This window comes from Rhinatrema bivittatum, chromosome 10, assembly GCF_901001135.1.
Source record: "Rhinatrema bivittatum chromosome 10, aRhiBiv1.1, whole genome shotgun sequence".
Lineage (NCBI taxonomy): Eukaryota > Metazoa > Chordata > Amphibia > Gymnophiona > Rhinatrematidae > Rhinatrema > Rhinatrema bivittatum.
The window spans coordinates 101,211,022-101,229,105 of NC_042624.1; the positions used below are offsets into that span (position 1 = coordinate 101,211,022).

Here is an 18,084-nt window from a genome sequence, read left to right on the forward strand (position 1 = left end):
GTACAGAAGGGTACCGGCAGGCAAAGCTCTTAACTCGGAGCCTGATAAATGGCTGGCACTAGAGTAAGGATTTTCCCATTGTGAAATGAACTGCCTTAACCAACGAGTTACTAAGAAACTTAAAAAAAATAAATAAATAAAATAAAAAATAAACTCTTAACAACTGTCTGGAAATCTTAGAATTGTGTAGAAGCTTCTGCTGTTATGTAGCTCGGCACTTACTGATCCCTCTGTCCTCATGGCTGTCATCATCTCTTTCATCTCTGTCATTTTCCAGGTTAGACATGCGCACTGACATTTCTGCAGGCAACAGACAGAGGAGAGAGAACTGTCAAAAGTGCTATGTATTTCATTAGATCAGCTGCCTATGGCAGAAATTCTGTGCACTGTAATACAGAAGGTAGCACAATTGGGTCCCCTTTCATTAAGACCAAAACGACTACACAGCCTCCATTCATGATGGGATGAGGCCGACATGTGGCATTCACCAACGGCTGCCTTGCACTATGCTATGTATTCTAGCCTCAGGTCTTTAATCTCTCAGGGTGCTAAGTGATTAACGAGTGGAGGCGGTAGCCTAGTGGTTAGAGCAGCGGGCTGCAAACCAGGGTTCAAATCCTGCTGCTGTTCCTCGTGACCTTGGGTAAGTCACTTCGCCCTAAATTGCCTGAGGTACAAAACAGATTGTGAGCCCACCGGGGACAGAGAAATACCTACATTACACCTGAATGTAGTCCACTTTGAAATGCCTGAAAATTGGAATATACATCAAATGAATAAAATAGAAATAAGGGTGCATATGTTTGGAGGGGGAAGGCTGGGTATAAATGGAAATAAAGTAGTAACCCCACTGAAAGCCAAGAAGCTAGTGACAATCAAATGAAATAAGCTATTACCAAGGGAAGACGGGTGGTCGAATTATGAAGCTTTTACCTTCAACATAGTAGAAGCCATATAAATGTTCAAACTAGGATTTTATTAAAATGCAATCACAAGAAGAACCTGTTCAGTTTCAAGGTTGCCATGTGTCTAATCATCATGCCCTTTTAAGCCATTTTCCATCTTTATAATGCTTTTTTTTTTTTGCTGATCTGCAAAGTATGATATATCTATGAGGCAGTGCAACTGGAGTATTCAGATGCAATCAATCAGACATCCAAACATAAATGTTCCTTAGGCTTTAGCTTCCACTCATGGTCGTTCCACTGCCTTTCTGATCATAGAAGGAAAACTTCCTTGGGGATTTTACCCTGATATATTAACATGCCTGGAACGTTATTCTCGGCAAAAACAAAGCTATTAATGAAGGTTTGTTACTTAATCTCAGTGCTAACAGCAGAAATTGCAGCTTCTGCACCTCTAAGTACCACTGCAAGTTGAAGTGCTATAATAATCGCATATGGTGATGCCCTGGGGTGGAATAACCAATGCTCTGCAAAAAGCTTAGTAAACTTTCTGTATCAGCAAAAGTGTCAGACGTGATGCGGTCCCAGTTTATAATTATCCTAGAAATCGCATGAGGACAGTGGGTGACCTGTTCAGTGGACTCAGGTAATAATAAAATCAAACAATGTCCAGAGATTTCACTGTCCTGTTCCAATTCTTTTTTTTTTTTTCGTTGCACGGGCACCTGACTCACCCTGTGCTGCAAGAGGGGACATGTGCTGGTGATTTCGCCGGTGGATCTGGTGGCGATATGCATACACCGCCAGAACGAGCACCATAATGCATCCCATTATTCCTCCAGCGACGGGGCCGACCGGCGCACTTTTGATCATGTTCAGCGTGATCACCTCATCACCTTAATAAAACATTGAAGAAAAAGATGCACAAAGCTATCAGCGAAGCTTAAAGCTATTTAATCTTTCTGCTGTCTTTTTATCTTTGCATATGTAACTTTTTTCACTCACGCAGACAGAAACTTACGTTCACCTGAACATTTATTTAATTGTAAAGGCCTTAATAAAGAAAAGCACCTGTGGAGCCGCTTTCTTCCCGAGGCGCATGTGAAGCCGCAAGGTTTCCGAGGAGTCTGTGAAGAAAGCGGCTTGTGCAAAGAACATTCCTATCCAGTCAGAAGGATCTCTTTGAACTTTAACACCTGGTTGGCGTTTTTCATCCTCAATGCTGCATCCTAACATTAACCCCTGAAGACAGACAGACAGACCTTTTCGAAACGCTGCAGTGTCGGGGGGGTTTGGGTGTTTTTGTAAAGAACTTGTAACTCGCTTCATAAATGAACGCACTTCCGAGGAATGAATGGTCTTGTAACCTGTCATGGTGTTTGCAGATTTCTACGACCTGAGATAAGTACTGGCTTTCTATTTTACCTGTTTTGACCTCGTTTGAGACATTTTACTTGCATTTCGAAAATCTTTAAAAAAAAAAATTAAAAGAACAAAATTTCAGAGGGCGACTCAAACTTTTTAAGACCAATGACTGTAAACATTAAAGCACAGTCTGAGAGGACATAAGGCACTGCCAAACAATATGGTGCAGTCCCGGTGCTTTACTTTATGAGGTCCTTACAATTAAATAAATGTTTAGGTGAATGTAAGTTTCTGTCTGAGTGAGTGAAATAAATTACATATGCTATATTGCTTTCTTCACTCATAAGGGTTCCTCAATTTTTAGTCTTTTTATCTTCAGCAGAACTGAAAAAAAAAAAAACCCTGGTAAAATTGTGTGTTCTTTTTCTAATTTATACGACCACCTACATAACTTCTGCTGTATGGAAATGCAGCATTTGGTCTGTATTTCTACTGCAGCGCAAATGAATGTGAAAAACAAGTATACTATGCAAATACAGAAATCCAGCTTCTGTAATATGCATCCAAAACAAGCAACACCAAGCACGTGAGCTAGGCCTTCAGATATTACCTTCCAATAAAGCACAACACGCAGATGACTTACTGCAAGGTGCTTCTTATCCACACAAATTTGTTTCTACAGGCTCACAGGTCTGTTCAAGGGGCATACAGAACAGCCACCGTCAGCAACTAGTGAGCTTTTATAAATTCATTTTCATGCAATACAGGGATCGTACAATAAACTCTATATGCTTTGCACTAAGTTAGCAAACACACACTGTTTGCTGAGGAGATTGCTTGCTCTGTTTTTCTCGCTTTGGATGTCTGTGATGTAGTTAATGCCACTTGCAGCAAGGCCTCGTGAGCATTTTCATTGTCTTGGCCTACAGTGCACAGGAGCAATTAAGAATTATAGTGCCCCAGTCTGTCCACAGTTGATTAGTCTGGTGTACATTTTCGTGCATATTACAATTACCTATTGAACTCATGTCATCAACATAAGGGCTTTTGGCTCCCACAATGCCTCCAAAGCACTCTTTCTGGATTGCGCAGTAGGCTTTATCCAGCTGGGTTTTTCCATCACTGTCCACCATGCACCATTCACAGTCTAACACTCCAAAACAGTCCCTGTAATAGAAGACAAAGGTTGCTCAAAAACACAGGTATAATTCTTTACTTGTATCCTTTTTTATGTTTCTGTCTGTTACTCCAAGAAATGGCTGTGACTAAGGCTATGCCCATGCATGGAAAGCAAAGTGTGATGAATTTGGGCAATTTCACCCATTTGCCAATGTCCCTAAAACGCTCACTTTCAGAACATGCGGAAAGATTCTCTGAAGTTCAAGACTCACACAGGCACTCCAAAATAAGGAATATCTGCAAAATTCATGTAACGCGCACATGATGAAAATCCCGGACACACCTGTACTGCACAAACGTTTTCCAGCTCCTTTATTCTAGGAATGCTACTTTTCTTCTAGGGGATGCTTCTCTCTTCTCCACTTACTAAAATACCTCTGAGGAAAATCATCTCTCATCCTATAAACAAGATTTAGAGGCATCTCTTGAGCTGAAAATAATGCCTCTCCTAGAATGAAGCATGACCCTGGCCATCTTTCCTAAACCAAAGTCCTCCTTATGGTAGGGGTGACATACCAGGCACCACTAAGCCTCCTGATCTCAAGCTTAGGCCCTGATATACTAAAGGGTTTTCCCCATTTTGTGTTTCTATGAAAATGCTTAGTACATAGGCCCCCTAAGGTTAGTTATTTTGTATTAAAGTTTCAAGATCTATTCTCTGGGATCCCCACTCACATCCAACCTATTCAGTCATGTAGGACATTTCACATAGCTGAAAAGTCAGAATCAATCAGATTCGCCTCAAAGAGCTGCTCTGATCCTCTATAATCATTCAGCCTGCACGACAGTGCAGCTGCATCAGTTTTGTTGTTTTCTGTTTTGGAGAGTAGCAATTTTGTTAGAAATAGAGCAATAAAACAAATGTAAGGAGAAGTGAATAAACCACAGTAAGAAACCAGACAAATAGGAATGGAACAAAAACCAAACACTATCATGAAAATATAGCAATAAACTGTGATAAATATGATAACAATTAGAAACCTAATACAAACTAAAAAAATAAGAACCATTCCCATCAAGGAGATAAACATCATCATTACTCCTCCTTTGAGTTTAGTGGTAGCACTGCATCAGAAATTAGCTTTTATGCTGTCCTGATATTCTTGATGCCAGTTTTCTGCTTCTCCTCTTGTCTTATAGATACAAGAGGGGATATCGATTAAAAGTTTTCTATCCCTGGCGCAGACTTAACATGTCTGAACATGGCCATGTTGGGTTTCTAGCAATTTGATTATATTGCAATATATGTTCTTAGAAACAGTCCACCATAGTTAGAACACAGATTTTGCAGGATGAAGGATAAATGCCTTAGTCTGGATACATTGCCTCTGCTTCCATTCATGAGAAGTGTCCTTTTTAAATCTGCCTACCAACTTGCTGGCCCATGAACATTTCTTGACTTGATGAGATGCAATGGACTAATGAATGTAGATATGACAGCAGTATACAAAATCAGTATCAGTAGGGACAAAGCAAATAGGAACTTTGTGGTTCAAGAATGAAATCATCAGGTGTCAGTGTTAAAAGAAACAGAAAGTGTTTCTTTAAATATGCATTGTTTAATCTGTGGAATTCATCGTTAGAAACTGGTGGGGTGATCAGGACGACCCTCAACCATGACTTTGAGAAAGTAGAAATATGTGACAGGATATGCCCAATTTTTCTAAGCACTCACTATGTCCCACTCTCAGAGACAGGACACCGTATGACTGTCCTATCCGTGGGAGCTTTTTCTACCAGACTGATTGAAAGGAAACAACAATTTTAAATTCCAGTCCTTGGGTGCTCCCAGGTGATGTCAATGAATAGTTATGAAATAATCTGCATACATTTGGTCTATAAGCCAGGTACATTTTCTTATATTTGGTTATCCAGAAAACCTCACCTGCTAGAGGTGCCTGATGATCAGAAATGAGATGCTCTGATAAAGCACCCTTATGTGGAAAAATATCTGGGTTTGAACTAAGCACCAAAAATTCAACACCACCTTTTGGTGAACTGGACATTAAGTGATGTTCTTACAACAGAACTCAAATGATTCCTGGTTTTCTCCCTTAAGATACCCATGCATGCAGCAAGGATATTACATATGCTTGTATAAATAATATACTGCACTTACCCACTTTCCATTCTCTGGTTACACCTGGTGTTAATACACTGAGGAAGAGCATCTTGCAGACTGGGATCAATTGCTGTGAGTGTCATTGGTTCCTGGTGGACTTCACAGCTAGGATTCCTGCATTGGGAAATTGAAACAATGAAAGTCTTGATCAACAACCTTTTCTTCAACCATTTCTCCAAAAATTAAACATTAACAAGTAAAATTTGCTCAGCTGCAAATGAGACAAGAAAGCATGGTGAGATTTTCAAGTTCTCCCTGGGCTACACATCAGATTGCTTCTGAAACATATCTTCTGAGCTACACCAAATAAAAGAACACCCCTCAAAACAAGAAAGATCTTAAACTCCAAAGCAAAATGTGGAGTTTTTCCATTATTTTAAAAGAGCTAATGTGCTGCTGAATGCTAATAATTTACAAATTGCTAGCCTACTCTGTATTTCTGATTTTCTTCTGGCTGAGGATCTATCATAGTGTTTTAATTTATGAATATTAATAAGAACAAAATTTGGTGCTCAAGATGTCGACACATTACATACCAAAAATCTAAGGAAAAAAATATTTTAAGCACTTCCACAATCAAAGAAGAGAAGCTCATACAGATGAAAAATACTGAACGAGCCATTTACATACTAGCAAATAAATGGCTCGTTCAGTATTTTTCATTTATGTGAGCATCTCTCTTTTCTATTATTTGATTGCACTTGTGGAGGAGCTTAAAATAATTTTATCCTTAGATTTTTGAGATGTAATGTGTTATCGACATCTTCAGCACTAAACGTTGTTCTTACTGATATTTCTGTGTTTGGCTGTTCCTTTTTTGACTCCATTTTGTTTTGCAATGGCTTTACCTGATGATCCATCTACAAAAGTCTTCTGAGGTTGAAGGATCAATTCCCCAATATAGGAACCCTTTCTACTCTCTATAAGTGACAGAAATGGTTAAGAGAGTATCACGCAACAAGGTTTCACTGTCTGTTTTGAGACAAGTAGGTTCAATATGCATGAAAGTGTCTATTGAACATGGACTTCCTGTGATATGTACAAGTGAAACTTTCCATACGGTTCAATTTTATACAGCTGCTCTATCAATAGAACTAGTTACGTCTGACCAAGACTTGCATTTGGGGAGGGGGTGTGTAATGACTAACAACATATGATTTCCATACAAGGATGCTAATATATATAGTTTTACACACACATTTTTGTGCCAAAAACTCCTTCCTGCATCAGGAGTAAAATCTGTGCAAAAAAAAAAAAATGTGCATACAACTGCACATTAACTGTGTGCTCTGCCCAGCACACATTATTATATTGGCCTCTCTTTGGGCTCACCTGTTCTCTGCATTGGTAAGATTACCAGTACATTCATTGACCTCTAGAGGGCACTCACAAGGGCATTCACATTCATTCTGTTCCATCCTGAAATACAGAAATGTTTGACAAAAAAAAAAAAATGTTATTCTGTCAACTGCAAATGACAAAGAGACCCCAATAAACTTAAGAATACATCCAAAAATATGCCCGTGTTTAAATGATGAAAAGATAAAAAGTCCTCACAAAACAGCGATAGCAGAAAATCTAGATAGTTGAGAAGGAATGTTACATCGCTCCCAGTTCACAATACCCTGGAGCAATGTGTGGGGCCTCAAGCTCCAGAATTATTGCAGTCAACTCACATTAAATTAAAAATATTAACTGTGTGAGCATTACTGCATTAAATTAAAAATATTAACTGTGTGAGCATTCAAATATTCTATGAAATACTGATGCTGATGCCCAGGACAGACTGTCAAACTTACTGAGCAGGGCTTTAAATTTAGGATCAGTGGGGATAGGTGAACAAAATCTTCAGGAAAGTAAAACATATAACACTTGTATAGAAATGGGGAAAAGGGCAATATCTGGGAGACTATGCACACTAATGCTCATATTATGGGAAATAAAGTCCCAAATCTAGAGGTATACTGAAAACCATGACTGGGATATAGTTATGAGATACACATCAAACTATATAAAGGACACTGGTTTATGGTTTATTCTCAATCACACTATCGAACCATATATTAAATATTAAGTCCTCTGTATATTTGTAGGACCTCCGATCTACATGAGTATGTTAAGCATACATACTCATAGAGTAGTGTACAGGTCCAAATTGCTTTATTAATCACAAAAATATTTTTTTGAATTTTTCTTCTTATTTTTTCAAAACATTCCAAGACCCTCACAGTTAATAATCATTCCGTGCATCACCATCGCACAAATTTAAAAATTAATTTCCAGGCAGAAACACCGCTCTTCTGTTCTTTCAAATGCTCTAAACAATCTATAATCCGAGTGTACTCATCTTTCGAGCGTTCCCGCTTTTCAAACTTTTAAAAATTGTATTCAACAATGTATATTATGAGTATACTCACTCATAATATACATTGTTGAATACAATATACAATACAATACAGTATATACAATACAATACAGTATATTATGAGTATACTCACTCATAATATACATTTTCTATCATAAAATGTGCAAAGAAATAAAGAAAAAGGGTAACTTTGCAAGCAAAATAAGTTTTAGGAATTTTTCAGCAGGTCCTGAGGCAATATTACCCCTGGAGGAAACCTGCACAACTATCAAATTTATTTTATAATTTTTGTTCAAGGGCATTGATTTAAGACTGAATTCTAGTGCATAAGAGTCTATGTTAGAACAATCTCTGTAATGCCAGAGGAAGCCATGACTTCCTGTCCCTGGTCTCTCTTCCCCATAAAAAAGATTTAAGATTGGATGGCATTTAAAGGCCCTAACATGCCTTTTTATTCACATATTGCATGAAAACATATTTACAGTCATATCCTGAGCCAATTAATGTCCTTAAGTTCTGCCTGCCATGGAAAGCTAGTTAGCAAGTGACCCTCCCCACACTTGCTGCGACAAGTCCCAGACCAGCTCAAGTGAAGCCTCTGCACATCTGGCACATCTCAAAGTTAGGTGCCTGATAGCGATGAGGCTGCATCCAGCTCACACCAACAGTCTTTCAGTCTGATGGCCTGCAACAGCGCCACCTCAACCGCAAATATTCCACCCTAATCAGCCGCCCCCCTGGAGAGAGAAGGCTGCTACAACCCTTGGGACAGTGAATGACTTAGCCCAACAACTCCCCCAGGCAGCAGCCTAGGATTGGACTGCCTCATTAAAAAGGTCCTGTTGAATATCAGATAAATTAATGCCATCATCCCTATAAAAGATTTGGACCCTCCTCTGAAGTTCTATTGACCTGTCATGTGGAGCCAAAGGCTAATCTGTCTGTTGACTGTGTGTATTCCGTGATGCCATAATCTCAAATGGACCCATGCATATATAACATCTAACCAGAATATTGCTGTTCCAGGGAGAAGAGTTTGTAATTCGGCCAAGCCTTGTTTTGTGGTGCCTATAAAATTGACAGAATGTTAGATTGGCGATGCCACTGCCTCTGAGGCATGTACTCGCTAAGGCTTAAAATGTAACACCTGCTTTGGAGAAGGTGTTAAAATATTAATTTAACATCCATGCAAGGTCTAAAAGTGGACAGCTGCATCACGAGATTCTCCATGCTAACTGGCCCAAAAAGAAAGGGCTAGTTTGCATAGGAGGTTTTTTTTAATTTAAATTTTATTAAATTTTTGAATGGTACCATACACACAAAAAGGAAAAACAATACTGACATCAGCTAGTATTACAACAACAAATCCACTCACCCTCCGAATCCCAACCTTGCCCAAAACCTTTCAATTTTCTCATTTCCCCAGCACTGTAGATCTTATTCCAATCTTCAAACATTTTACAGCCCCACCCCTGAATTTGCTAAGAAGAAAGCGAAGACGACACACATTCATTCAAATTCCCCTCCTGGAAATAACCACAAACTTCTAAATAACTTTGGCAAGAAAATTCTTCAAAGTACAATGCTATCTGCTCACATTACCATCCATGAGTTCTGCATGGTGCAGTACATATATGACTGCATTCAAAAGTTGAAACCTTTCTTACCTGCCATGGAGCAAGACAATTACTATCCATAACCACTCCTAGATGCAGTACAGGGCATTCACCATCTTTCTCCAATCAGTGTATGAATCCTTTGATTCCATTTCATGTACTTCATCCACCTCTACTGGGGCTAGATGTATGGTGTGGCTTAGAGGGAGTAGCATCCGTGAGGAAGTTCATGAAAAATTAGCGAACCTTACCTGCTTAAAGGACGATCTTTAGAGTGAAAAGCTCCATAAGACAGTGGCCCAGAGTAAGGACCAGAATGTAGCTATGCAGTCACTCTTGATGGTTCCTGAATAGCCCTCCTAAGCATGACATCACTCCATACAAGTGACTATACTTCCACATGAGGTATTATCAGTCTTTTCAACAATATCACCTACCGCCCCTTCTGGCCAGCCCTTGTCAAAGGGAACAGTGGCAACAGACACCTACACAACAGGCACAACCCAACCAGGACCTAGTTTTTGATTCCTCCAAACAACCATTTCCAATTCTTCCAGTAGGGGGAAGAATCCAACATTTAGTGGAGTGGCGGTGTCAAAACCCATGGGTCCTTAAAATAATGCAGTCTGGGTACTGGTTGCATTTCTCTTGGTCTCCATCCCTCCCACACTGTTTGATGTTCCATCTAGATCCATCTCATTTATCACAGCTTCAACTGGAAGACCAATCACTTCAACAACGAGCGATAAAACCAGTTCCACCATCTCAACATGCCCTGAGCTTCTATTCCTAATATTTCCTTTTTCTCAAGAAAACAGGGGGACTGAGGCCCACTCTCAACTTGAGATGCCTGAACAAACATATATTCGAGAGAAATTCAAAATAAACTCCCTCAGCACGAATCTACCTTATATACAGAAGGACAAAATAGATATGTGCCTTGGATATGAAGGATGCATACACTCATATACCCATCCATATTGGCACTACCTCTGCTTCCATATGGATTCTTCTCACTACCATTACAAAGTACTCCCATTTGGCTTCTCATTAGCCCAGAAGGTCTTGTCTTCCCATACCTGGACGATTGGCTCATTACAAGAGTCAAAGTACTATGTTTTCTGACCTTAACCATAGCTCTGTTACAACGTTTAGATTTTCTGATCAATTTCAAGAAGTCAAGCATGAAGCCTACTCAAAGTCTCAAATTCACTGGGACTTGCATAAACTTGATACAAGAAAGAGCATTCCTGCCTCCTGACCAAGTGAATACCATGATGTCGCTCATCCACAATCTGCTCCTTGCTCATCCACAAGGCAAATCCTAATAGTTCTTGGGCATATGGCAGCAGCCATCTGTATGGTTCTGCTGACTCGTTTTCACAACCACAGTCGTCTCCCATGCATATCACGCCAACTATGAAACACGAGTTGCAGTGGTGGTTACCCCTTTGAGTTCTCAAGGAAAGTGCCCTTCTTTGATTGCTCCCTATGAAGTAGTTCTGGTGACAGATGCCTCCACCAAAGGGTGGGAAGCATATACCGGAACCCTTCAAACACAAGGCCTCTGGATTCTTCAAAAGAGCCATTATCAGATCAATTTTCTAGAGCTGAAAGCAATCAGATGTGCTCTATCACATTTGTGCATTTTCTTCAGGGGAAGAGCATTCTGATCCAAACCGACAATCATGTTGCCATGTTTTACATGAGCAAGCAAAGAGGCCCTAAAAACCTGGCATTGGACAGACCCAAACTGAGCTACTCTTTAGGCCACTTATCTGCAGGCATGCTGCAAGCTCTCAGCTGTCTATTTCGCTAAGCAGGAGGGCTGCAATTACTGGAAATCCTGCACTGTAAAACTTATTTAATCCCATCTGATTGGCACACCTCACTTAAGCATCCATCACAGTTTATGATGTCACTTCTGAGGATTTCAAAGATTGACCTCAACTCCCCCCCCCCCCCCCAATTAAGCTTTCACCTCCACCAGAACAAGGCCAAATTACCCCCTTCATGGAAAACCCCCTCTTGACCCACCCCGTCCTCCACTAATGCCAGCCTGACCCAGAATGCATCCTTACCATTCTGGAGGGTTCCAGTCTTTACTGATAGGAAGGATGTAATATCCCTCTCCAGTTGGCACCACTCCATTCAATTTAACACTTCACCATTATGTGATAACAGTGAAGTGTTACTAGGCTGTGTCACTCAGCAAAATGCAGTAGTGCTAATAGAAGGACTCTTGCATCTCTCTTGCTAATAAAGACTGGAATACTCTGGAATGGTAAGGATGCATTCTGGAGGGGTGCTGGGCTGCTTTTGATGGGGGGCCTAGGTGGTCTCAATATTGGGTGATCTGGATGTTGAGGGAGGAGGTTGTTTTGAATTTGGGGGTTTGCTGTGATTGTATCAGGCAGTCTTGATTGGAAGGGATATGACTTCTATCAGAGAGGGGGAGATGTGTTAATGGGGGGTCTGGCTTTATTTGGGAGGAGGGTTGGGGTTTGACTGGGGGGGAGGGGAGGTCTTGATGAGTGGAATGGATGGAGAGATTGGAGGGATGAAATGCCCAGATTCAGTGTAGCGAAATCGTACAAAAGATTAAAAAAAACACTTTCTTCCTTCTTAAAAGCCCACTCAACCAGGGCTGCACCTATTGGATATGCTGAAAATGCACAAGCTTCTGTTGAAATAATGTATAGAGAAGCAATATGGAGATCCATTCACAAACCGAGCCAGAATAAATAAATGAGCTTTCCACAGCAGCAAAATTGGGATGTAGATTTTTCTAAGTGGTAAGCAACCTTCTCTCTTAAGGAACTTCTTTGTAAGTCCCCTGGTATACATTAGGGTGAAAGTGTAATAGAACTGGAATTTGTTTTATTATCAATTCCTGTTTTGCAGTTACTCCCACACCAGACCTCCCGTTTTTATATGTCTGTTTCTTTTTTCATTAGTATTTATATTGTAAAAAGCTGTTTTTGGTGGGAAACACGTCTAAGTTTTTACAAATAGATGTCCTAAGATGGGGAAGATCTCAAAAACTGAGGTAGGAATGATCGAAGTAGCGATATAGTTTAGATGCTTAAGATTTCAGCACACCACTGCAGCAGACAGAAGCCACTGATCAGACACACTGTAGCTACATACAACCCACAGTGTAGATTGGTGCAGGAACTTAATAGAGCAAGAACTGAGAGTAAGAGAAAATGTCAATTGATAGCATATTGGAGCTGTTAGGATCAATGCAAGCGTCACATTTTATCAATTAGGTTCAATGCTACACAATGTGTCAATTTTTTATTAATTTCTGATATCTCTGGAACGATTAAGTAAAAGGAAGAGAGCACAATCCTTTACAGCCAGGGTGAGGACAGCAGTCGGTAACTCCCGACATAAATCAGCCATTGTGTAACGCCACGTATTGCACGTACTGTTTTAATATATAAATATGGGTGGGTGCTTTCGTTTTCCCAAAAACACATTTTGTCTCGGCATGGCTCCAAATGGGAAATGACCCATGCTCCAGTTCATCAGTTTCACAATATCACAAGAGACTTTCAGCGTAGCCGTTAATAGCTCGTCGCGCTCTCTCTTACCTGTGGCAGTTCAGGCACAGCCTGTCTACCATACTGCAGGCACAGAAAGCAAGGGAGTCGCAGGTTTCATTGACTATTCCAACAAAGGCGTTGGTCCCTGGGATTCTTGTCAGTCTGTATTTGGAACAGTGGCTACCATGCACAAGGTTGGTCAGATCCCCCTAGCACAATAAGAAATGTCAGAGCAAAGTGACAAGACAACAAGTTAAAGTCTGCTTTCCAGGCCATCCAAAAAAGTATCTACTCTGCCGAGACCTAGAAAAACATGCAGGTGCCATATATTTAAAAAAAAAAAAAAAAAAAATCCATGCCTACATTTTTAAGCATTACAATAATAAAAAAAAAAATTCCCAGCCCCTTCATCTGCCATGAATATTTATGAGAGAGAGGGGGGCTACCTATACATAACAAGAGGTGGAGGAAGCGTGAACACGTCGGAATACTAGTAATCTTCCTCTGATCATCTATGTTCTGCCCAATGATGGCAGTGGAAGGACAAGTGCCCTTCAGCAGACAAAGCAAATTCTTCTTATAGGGATCTGGGAGAGGTTATAATTAATAGGAGAAAAATAATCACTGGGGTAGTTGTGAGTGAAGGCTCTCAGCACCAGTTCCCAGCCCTGGTTCCTACTGAGCCGAAAGCCCAAAAGAGCAGCAAGAAACTGCCGGTCAAAAAAATAAAAACACAAACACAACCCCAGTGAACAAACATACTGCAAAACCCAGAATAGCTATAAATAAATAAACCTTCATTTAATTAAAATGCTTACCACTAGGCTGGTATTAAATTTATAAAACCTCTGGACAGTTCGGTCACTGAAACTATTGCAAAGATTTTTCTTCACAAAGTTAGGATGGTTCAGGATGTCATTTGCCACTAAAGGCTCCTGTGAAGATAACAAATTACCTGTTTTTTTACACTTAACTGTGCAAGAGTACATTCTCTAGCCATTTGGCACTTTACTAGTTTAATTTATACCTTGTGGGTAATATGCTGTTGTTCAACGGGGGCATGGCCTTTGGGGTCAATAAGGGTCGGATGTGCCACAAGATAACCTCTGTCCTCCATAATAAAGCACCTGGTAAAGAGAACCGAGCAATCATCATCATTTTTGTTAATGCACACTTTTAATTTGCAATACTTGCATAAAGCTACAACTCACAGGCTCAAATTTAGCACAAATGATTCAAACATTGGTCCTGCAAAGGGAGATTAAATGGGTACCGATTTACAATTATTTTACATTTTCAAGCTGCTACATTATGTTTAATTATCCAAGCCAACTGATGTGGAAGGCACATTGCGCTTAATAGCCCACGACAGAATAGTGTTTCACATCAGTACAATGCCAATGAAATGATACAATTTTACATTCCATCCTTGCTCATGCCAAAATGTAAATATGCAATGGGCACTCCAGGAAGAAAAGTAAAAGTAATGGCCTTATGACATGCCAGAAGACAGAGGAAGGAACTTTTGAGCACACAGATTACAACTTCCATCTAAGTCCATACATTTTTTTGGGGTCAGCTGTGGATTTGAAAATAGATGAGACGTCAGAACAAAAAGAATTCCCTTGAAATACAAGGTAAATATGCTGCGTAAATGGCCTAGAGATTTGTTATACCAATAACTATGAAAAGTGCCCCCATGTTGCATTGGTGGTTGTCACAACGCTCTTTTTTTTTTAGTTTCTTATTGGAAGGAAACGAGCACTTCTCATTAGCCAGATAACGTAAATAGCGCTCTGGTGGGAAAAGCTCACCACATCACCAGAAGCAACGTGGACATCGCGGAAAATCTGGGCAAAATTATTGTAATAAAAATGTGCTCTATAACAGGACCGATGTGTTTTTAGGGGACTTATGTTCTGAGATGAGACTGGAAAGGACGTGTGCTTCTTACACACCATCTGCAAAAGTGAAATGAAAAATGATTGTACTTTGATATCAAGTTGTAATGATTTAGATGAAACCTAATAAAAATAATTGAGGGGGAAAAAAAAAGGCATGTGCATTTGTTTGAAATGAATGGTGAACCAGTTTTGGTTTGTTTCAAACAAACTGAAAATGACTGTAAAAATTGTTTTTAAAATTTCACAAAATAGTGGGCACTATTTTCCAAAAATGGAAACACACAAAAATGAAAAAAAAATTAAATGCCTCCAAAAACAAAATCCCCAAAAAACAAATGCACAAATGAAAAAAAAATTCAGTACACATATCCCTAGAAAAGAGGTTGTATGATATGCAGCAGAAATGTAATGCAAATGAGAAACACCCTATGCATTCATGAGTTAACGAGCAAACTAATGGTTAGACAGTGGGCTGATAACTAGGGAATTCAGGATTCAAATCCCCTTTCTCCCAGTGATGTTCCTTGCAACCTTGGGCAAGCAACTTAACTTTCCATTGCCTCAGGTACAAACAGGGCCTCATTTATCAAAGCTTTTTCCCCATTCTGTGTCTATAGGAAAAATAAGAACATAAGAACATAAGAAATTGCCATGCTGGGTCAGACCAAGGGTCCATCAAGCCCAGCATCCTGTTTCCAACAGAGGCCAAACCAGGCCACAAGAACCTGGCAATTACCCAAACACCTAGAAGATCCCATGCTACTGATGCAATTAATAGCAGTGACTATTCCCTAAGTAAACTTGATTAATAGCAGTTAATGGACTTCTCTTCCAAGAACTTATCCAAACCTTTTTTGAACCCAGCTACACTAACTGCACTAACCACATCCTCTGGCAACAAATTCCAGAGATTTATTGTGCGTTGAGTGAAAAAGAATTTTCTCCGATTAGTCTTAAATGTGCTACTTGCTAACTTCATGGAATGCCCCCTAGTCCTTCTATTATTCGAAAGTGTAAATAACCGAGTCACATCTACTCGTTCAAGACCTCTCATGATCTTAAAGACCTCTATGATATCCCCCCTCAGCCGTCTCTTCTCCAAGCTGAACAGCCCTAACCTCTTCAGCCTTTCCTCATAGGGGAGCTGTTCCATCCCCTTTATCATTTTGGTTGCCCTTCTCTGTACCTTCTCCATTGCAACTATATCTTTTTTGAGATACGGCGACCAGAATTGTACACAGTATTCAAGGTGTGGTCTCACCATGGAGCGATATAGAGGCATTATGACATTTTCCGTTTTATTAATGCTTAGTAAATAAGCCCACTGGGGTAGAGAACTACCTACTGCTTATTTATTTAGCTCATGCCTTATCCCTGGTAGCTCAAGCTGAGTTGCATCCAGGTGCAGAAGATATTTCCCTGTCTCCAGGGGGGTTTGCAGTCTAAGGGCCTGATTTACCAAGGTTTTTCTCCCATTCCGTCTCTATGGGAAAAATGCTTAGTAAATAAGGCCCTAAGTTTTTACCCGAGGTAATGGAGGGAAGAAGTGACGAGGTCGAAACATGAAACTACTTAGAAAATCTGGGTACTTGACTTTTGACATCTTAAATTTTTTTTTTATAGTGAATTGGAGGAATAGCATGAAAGCTCCTTTCAAAAATAAAATGACCTGAGCAGGCACAGCAGGGGCAGGGCAGGGCAGGGCACCCAAGTTCTACATCCAGACCTGGCTTCTGCCCCTTGGGCGGAGCAGAGCCAGGGAAAGCTGTCAAGTCGGCGCTCACATCCTTGAGAAGGAAGGCGTCCCAGCTATTGCATCTGAGCAATATGTACTTGGCTGGCCACAGAGTGCAAAACGCATGGAAGCAAGGGCTGACTTTTGGCTAAGGACAGTCACCGTGAAGGCCAGGCTGGGCAGAGAGAAGAAAAACACGCAAGCTGCAAGTGACGGCTTACGGAGCCGCAGTAAAATGCGACGCCAGCAACCTAAATACGCTGGAAATGGGAACGCTGGGACCCAGGGGTAGGAAATTTTGGTCTGATAAAGGGGGTAGATCCTAGGCAGGCAAGGCTTGCCAGAAGTTGGAAATTACCAGAAATGAGTAGTTAAAATGGAGCCGCTGGGCTATAATAAAGATAATTGTTTATTTACAAAAAAAAAAGGACTAGAACTGGTTTCTAAATCCTTACCTTATTTTGTTTCCTCCGTCCTGGTTACAGACTGGTAACAAATCCATCAAAACCTTGTAGAAGTATCTGAGGGTGAAGTCAATGCCCATGACAGCCACGGTGTGTCCAGAGGAAAGATGAGCACTTCCAAGCAAACACAGCAACCACATGTTAAAGAGCAGACTAGGAATATCCGGATCAAGCAGTTTCATCATCTACGGCCCTCACATCTATTACATCCTCTCTGTGGGGTGGTTCTATTTTATTAAACTCTGCATTAAATTTACAAGGAAGGCTTCTTCCATTATGGTCACTCAATGCCATTTGCAAAATCCCCGTCTACATCCAGTTTTCTGCCGCTCACGGCACAGTAATGCTCTTGCGGGCATCAGGGCGAGCCATGCATAGGGCCTTTCTACTTTACACGCACTATGCTTTGCTTAAGGTTCATGGTGGGAAGAACTTTTAAAATCTAAAAGCCATTTATTTCAGAAATGCAAAAAAAACCCACAAAAAAATCAAAACAAGTAGAATTAAATAATTTTGTTTCATCAGAAGAATTATTTAAACATGGTTTTCCTAATACTGCTGCTTTACATAAGAAAGCTGCTGTAATTACGTGTGTGCTTTCAGATGGCTAGCTGACACCAGCAAATGCTTGCTGCAAAATACTGTCATTTTTATTTTTTAAACACCCATTTCCTTTAATAAGTACCATTTTCAATAAAATGGGGAAATCTGTATTTACTTGTTTAATATTCCACCTTTTGTGACACTTCAAAGTGGATTACATTCAGGTACTTGTAGGTATTTGGCAACTGAGTCCAGAAATACTATCAGTAGAAAAAGTTATTGAAAACTATGTTACTTTTTTCTATGGGGTCATTATTCCCACTCTTCTTCCTTAG

At 40.2% G+C, this 18,084-nt stretch overlaps 1 protein-coding gene across 3 annotated transcripts in view; it reads right to left on the bottom strand.

Moving 5' to 3' along the window:
• The window catches only part of CACHD1 (cache domain containing 1), a 271,565-nt gene that overhangs the window by 9,372 nt on the left and 244,109 nt on the right, over positions 1–18,084 (bottom strand). For all 3 annotated transcript variants that reach the window (XM_029617727.1, XM_029617728.1, XM_029617730.1), the window contains 9 exons: positions 17,198–17,320; positions 14,131–14,230; positions 13,922–14,038; positions 13,152–13,312; positions 6,904–6,990; positions 5,569–5,685; positions 3,286–3,437; positions 1,640–1,801; positions 223–300 (listed from right to left, as the gene is read on the bottom strand). In XM_029617727.1, coding sequence (XP_029473587.1) covers positions 223–300; positions 1,640–1,801; positions 3,286–3,437; positions 5,569–5,685; positions 6,904–6,990; positions 13,152–13,312; positions 13,922–14,038; positions 14,131–14,230; positions 17,198–17,320 — 1,097 coding nt within the window. The remainder of the gene's footprint in view (positions 1–222; positions 301–1,639; positions 1,802–3,285; positions 3,438–5,568; positions 5,686–6,903; positions 6,991–13,151; positions 13,313–13,921; positions 14,039–14,130; positions 14,231–17,197; positions 17,321–18,084) is intronic.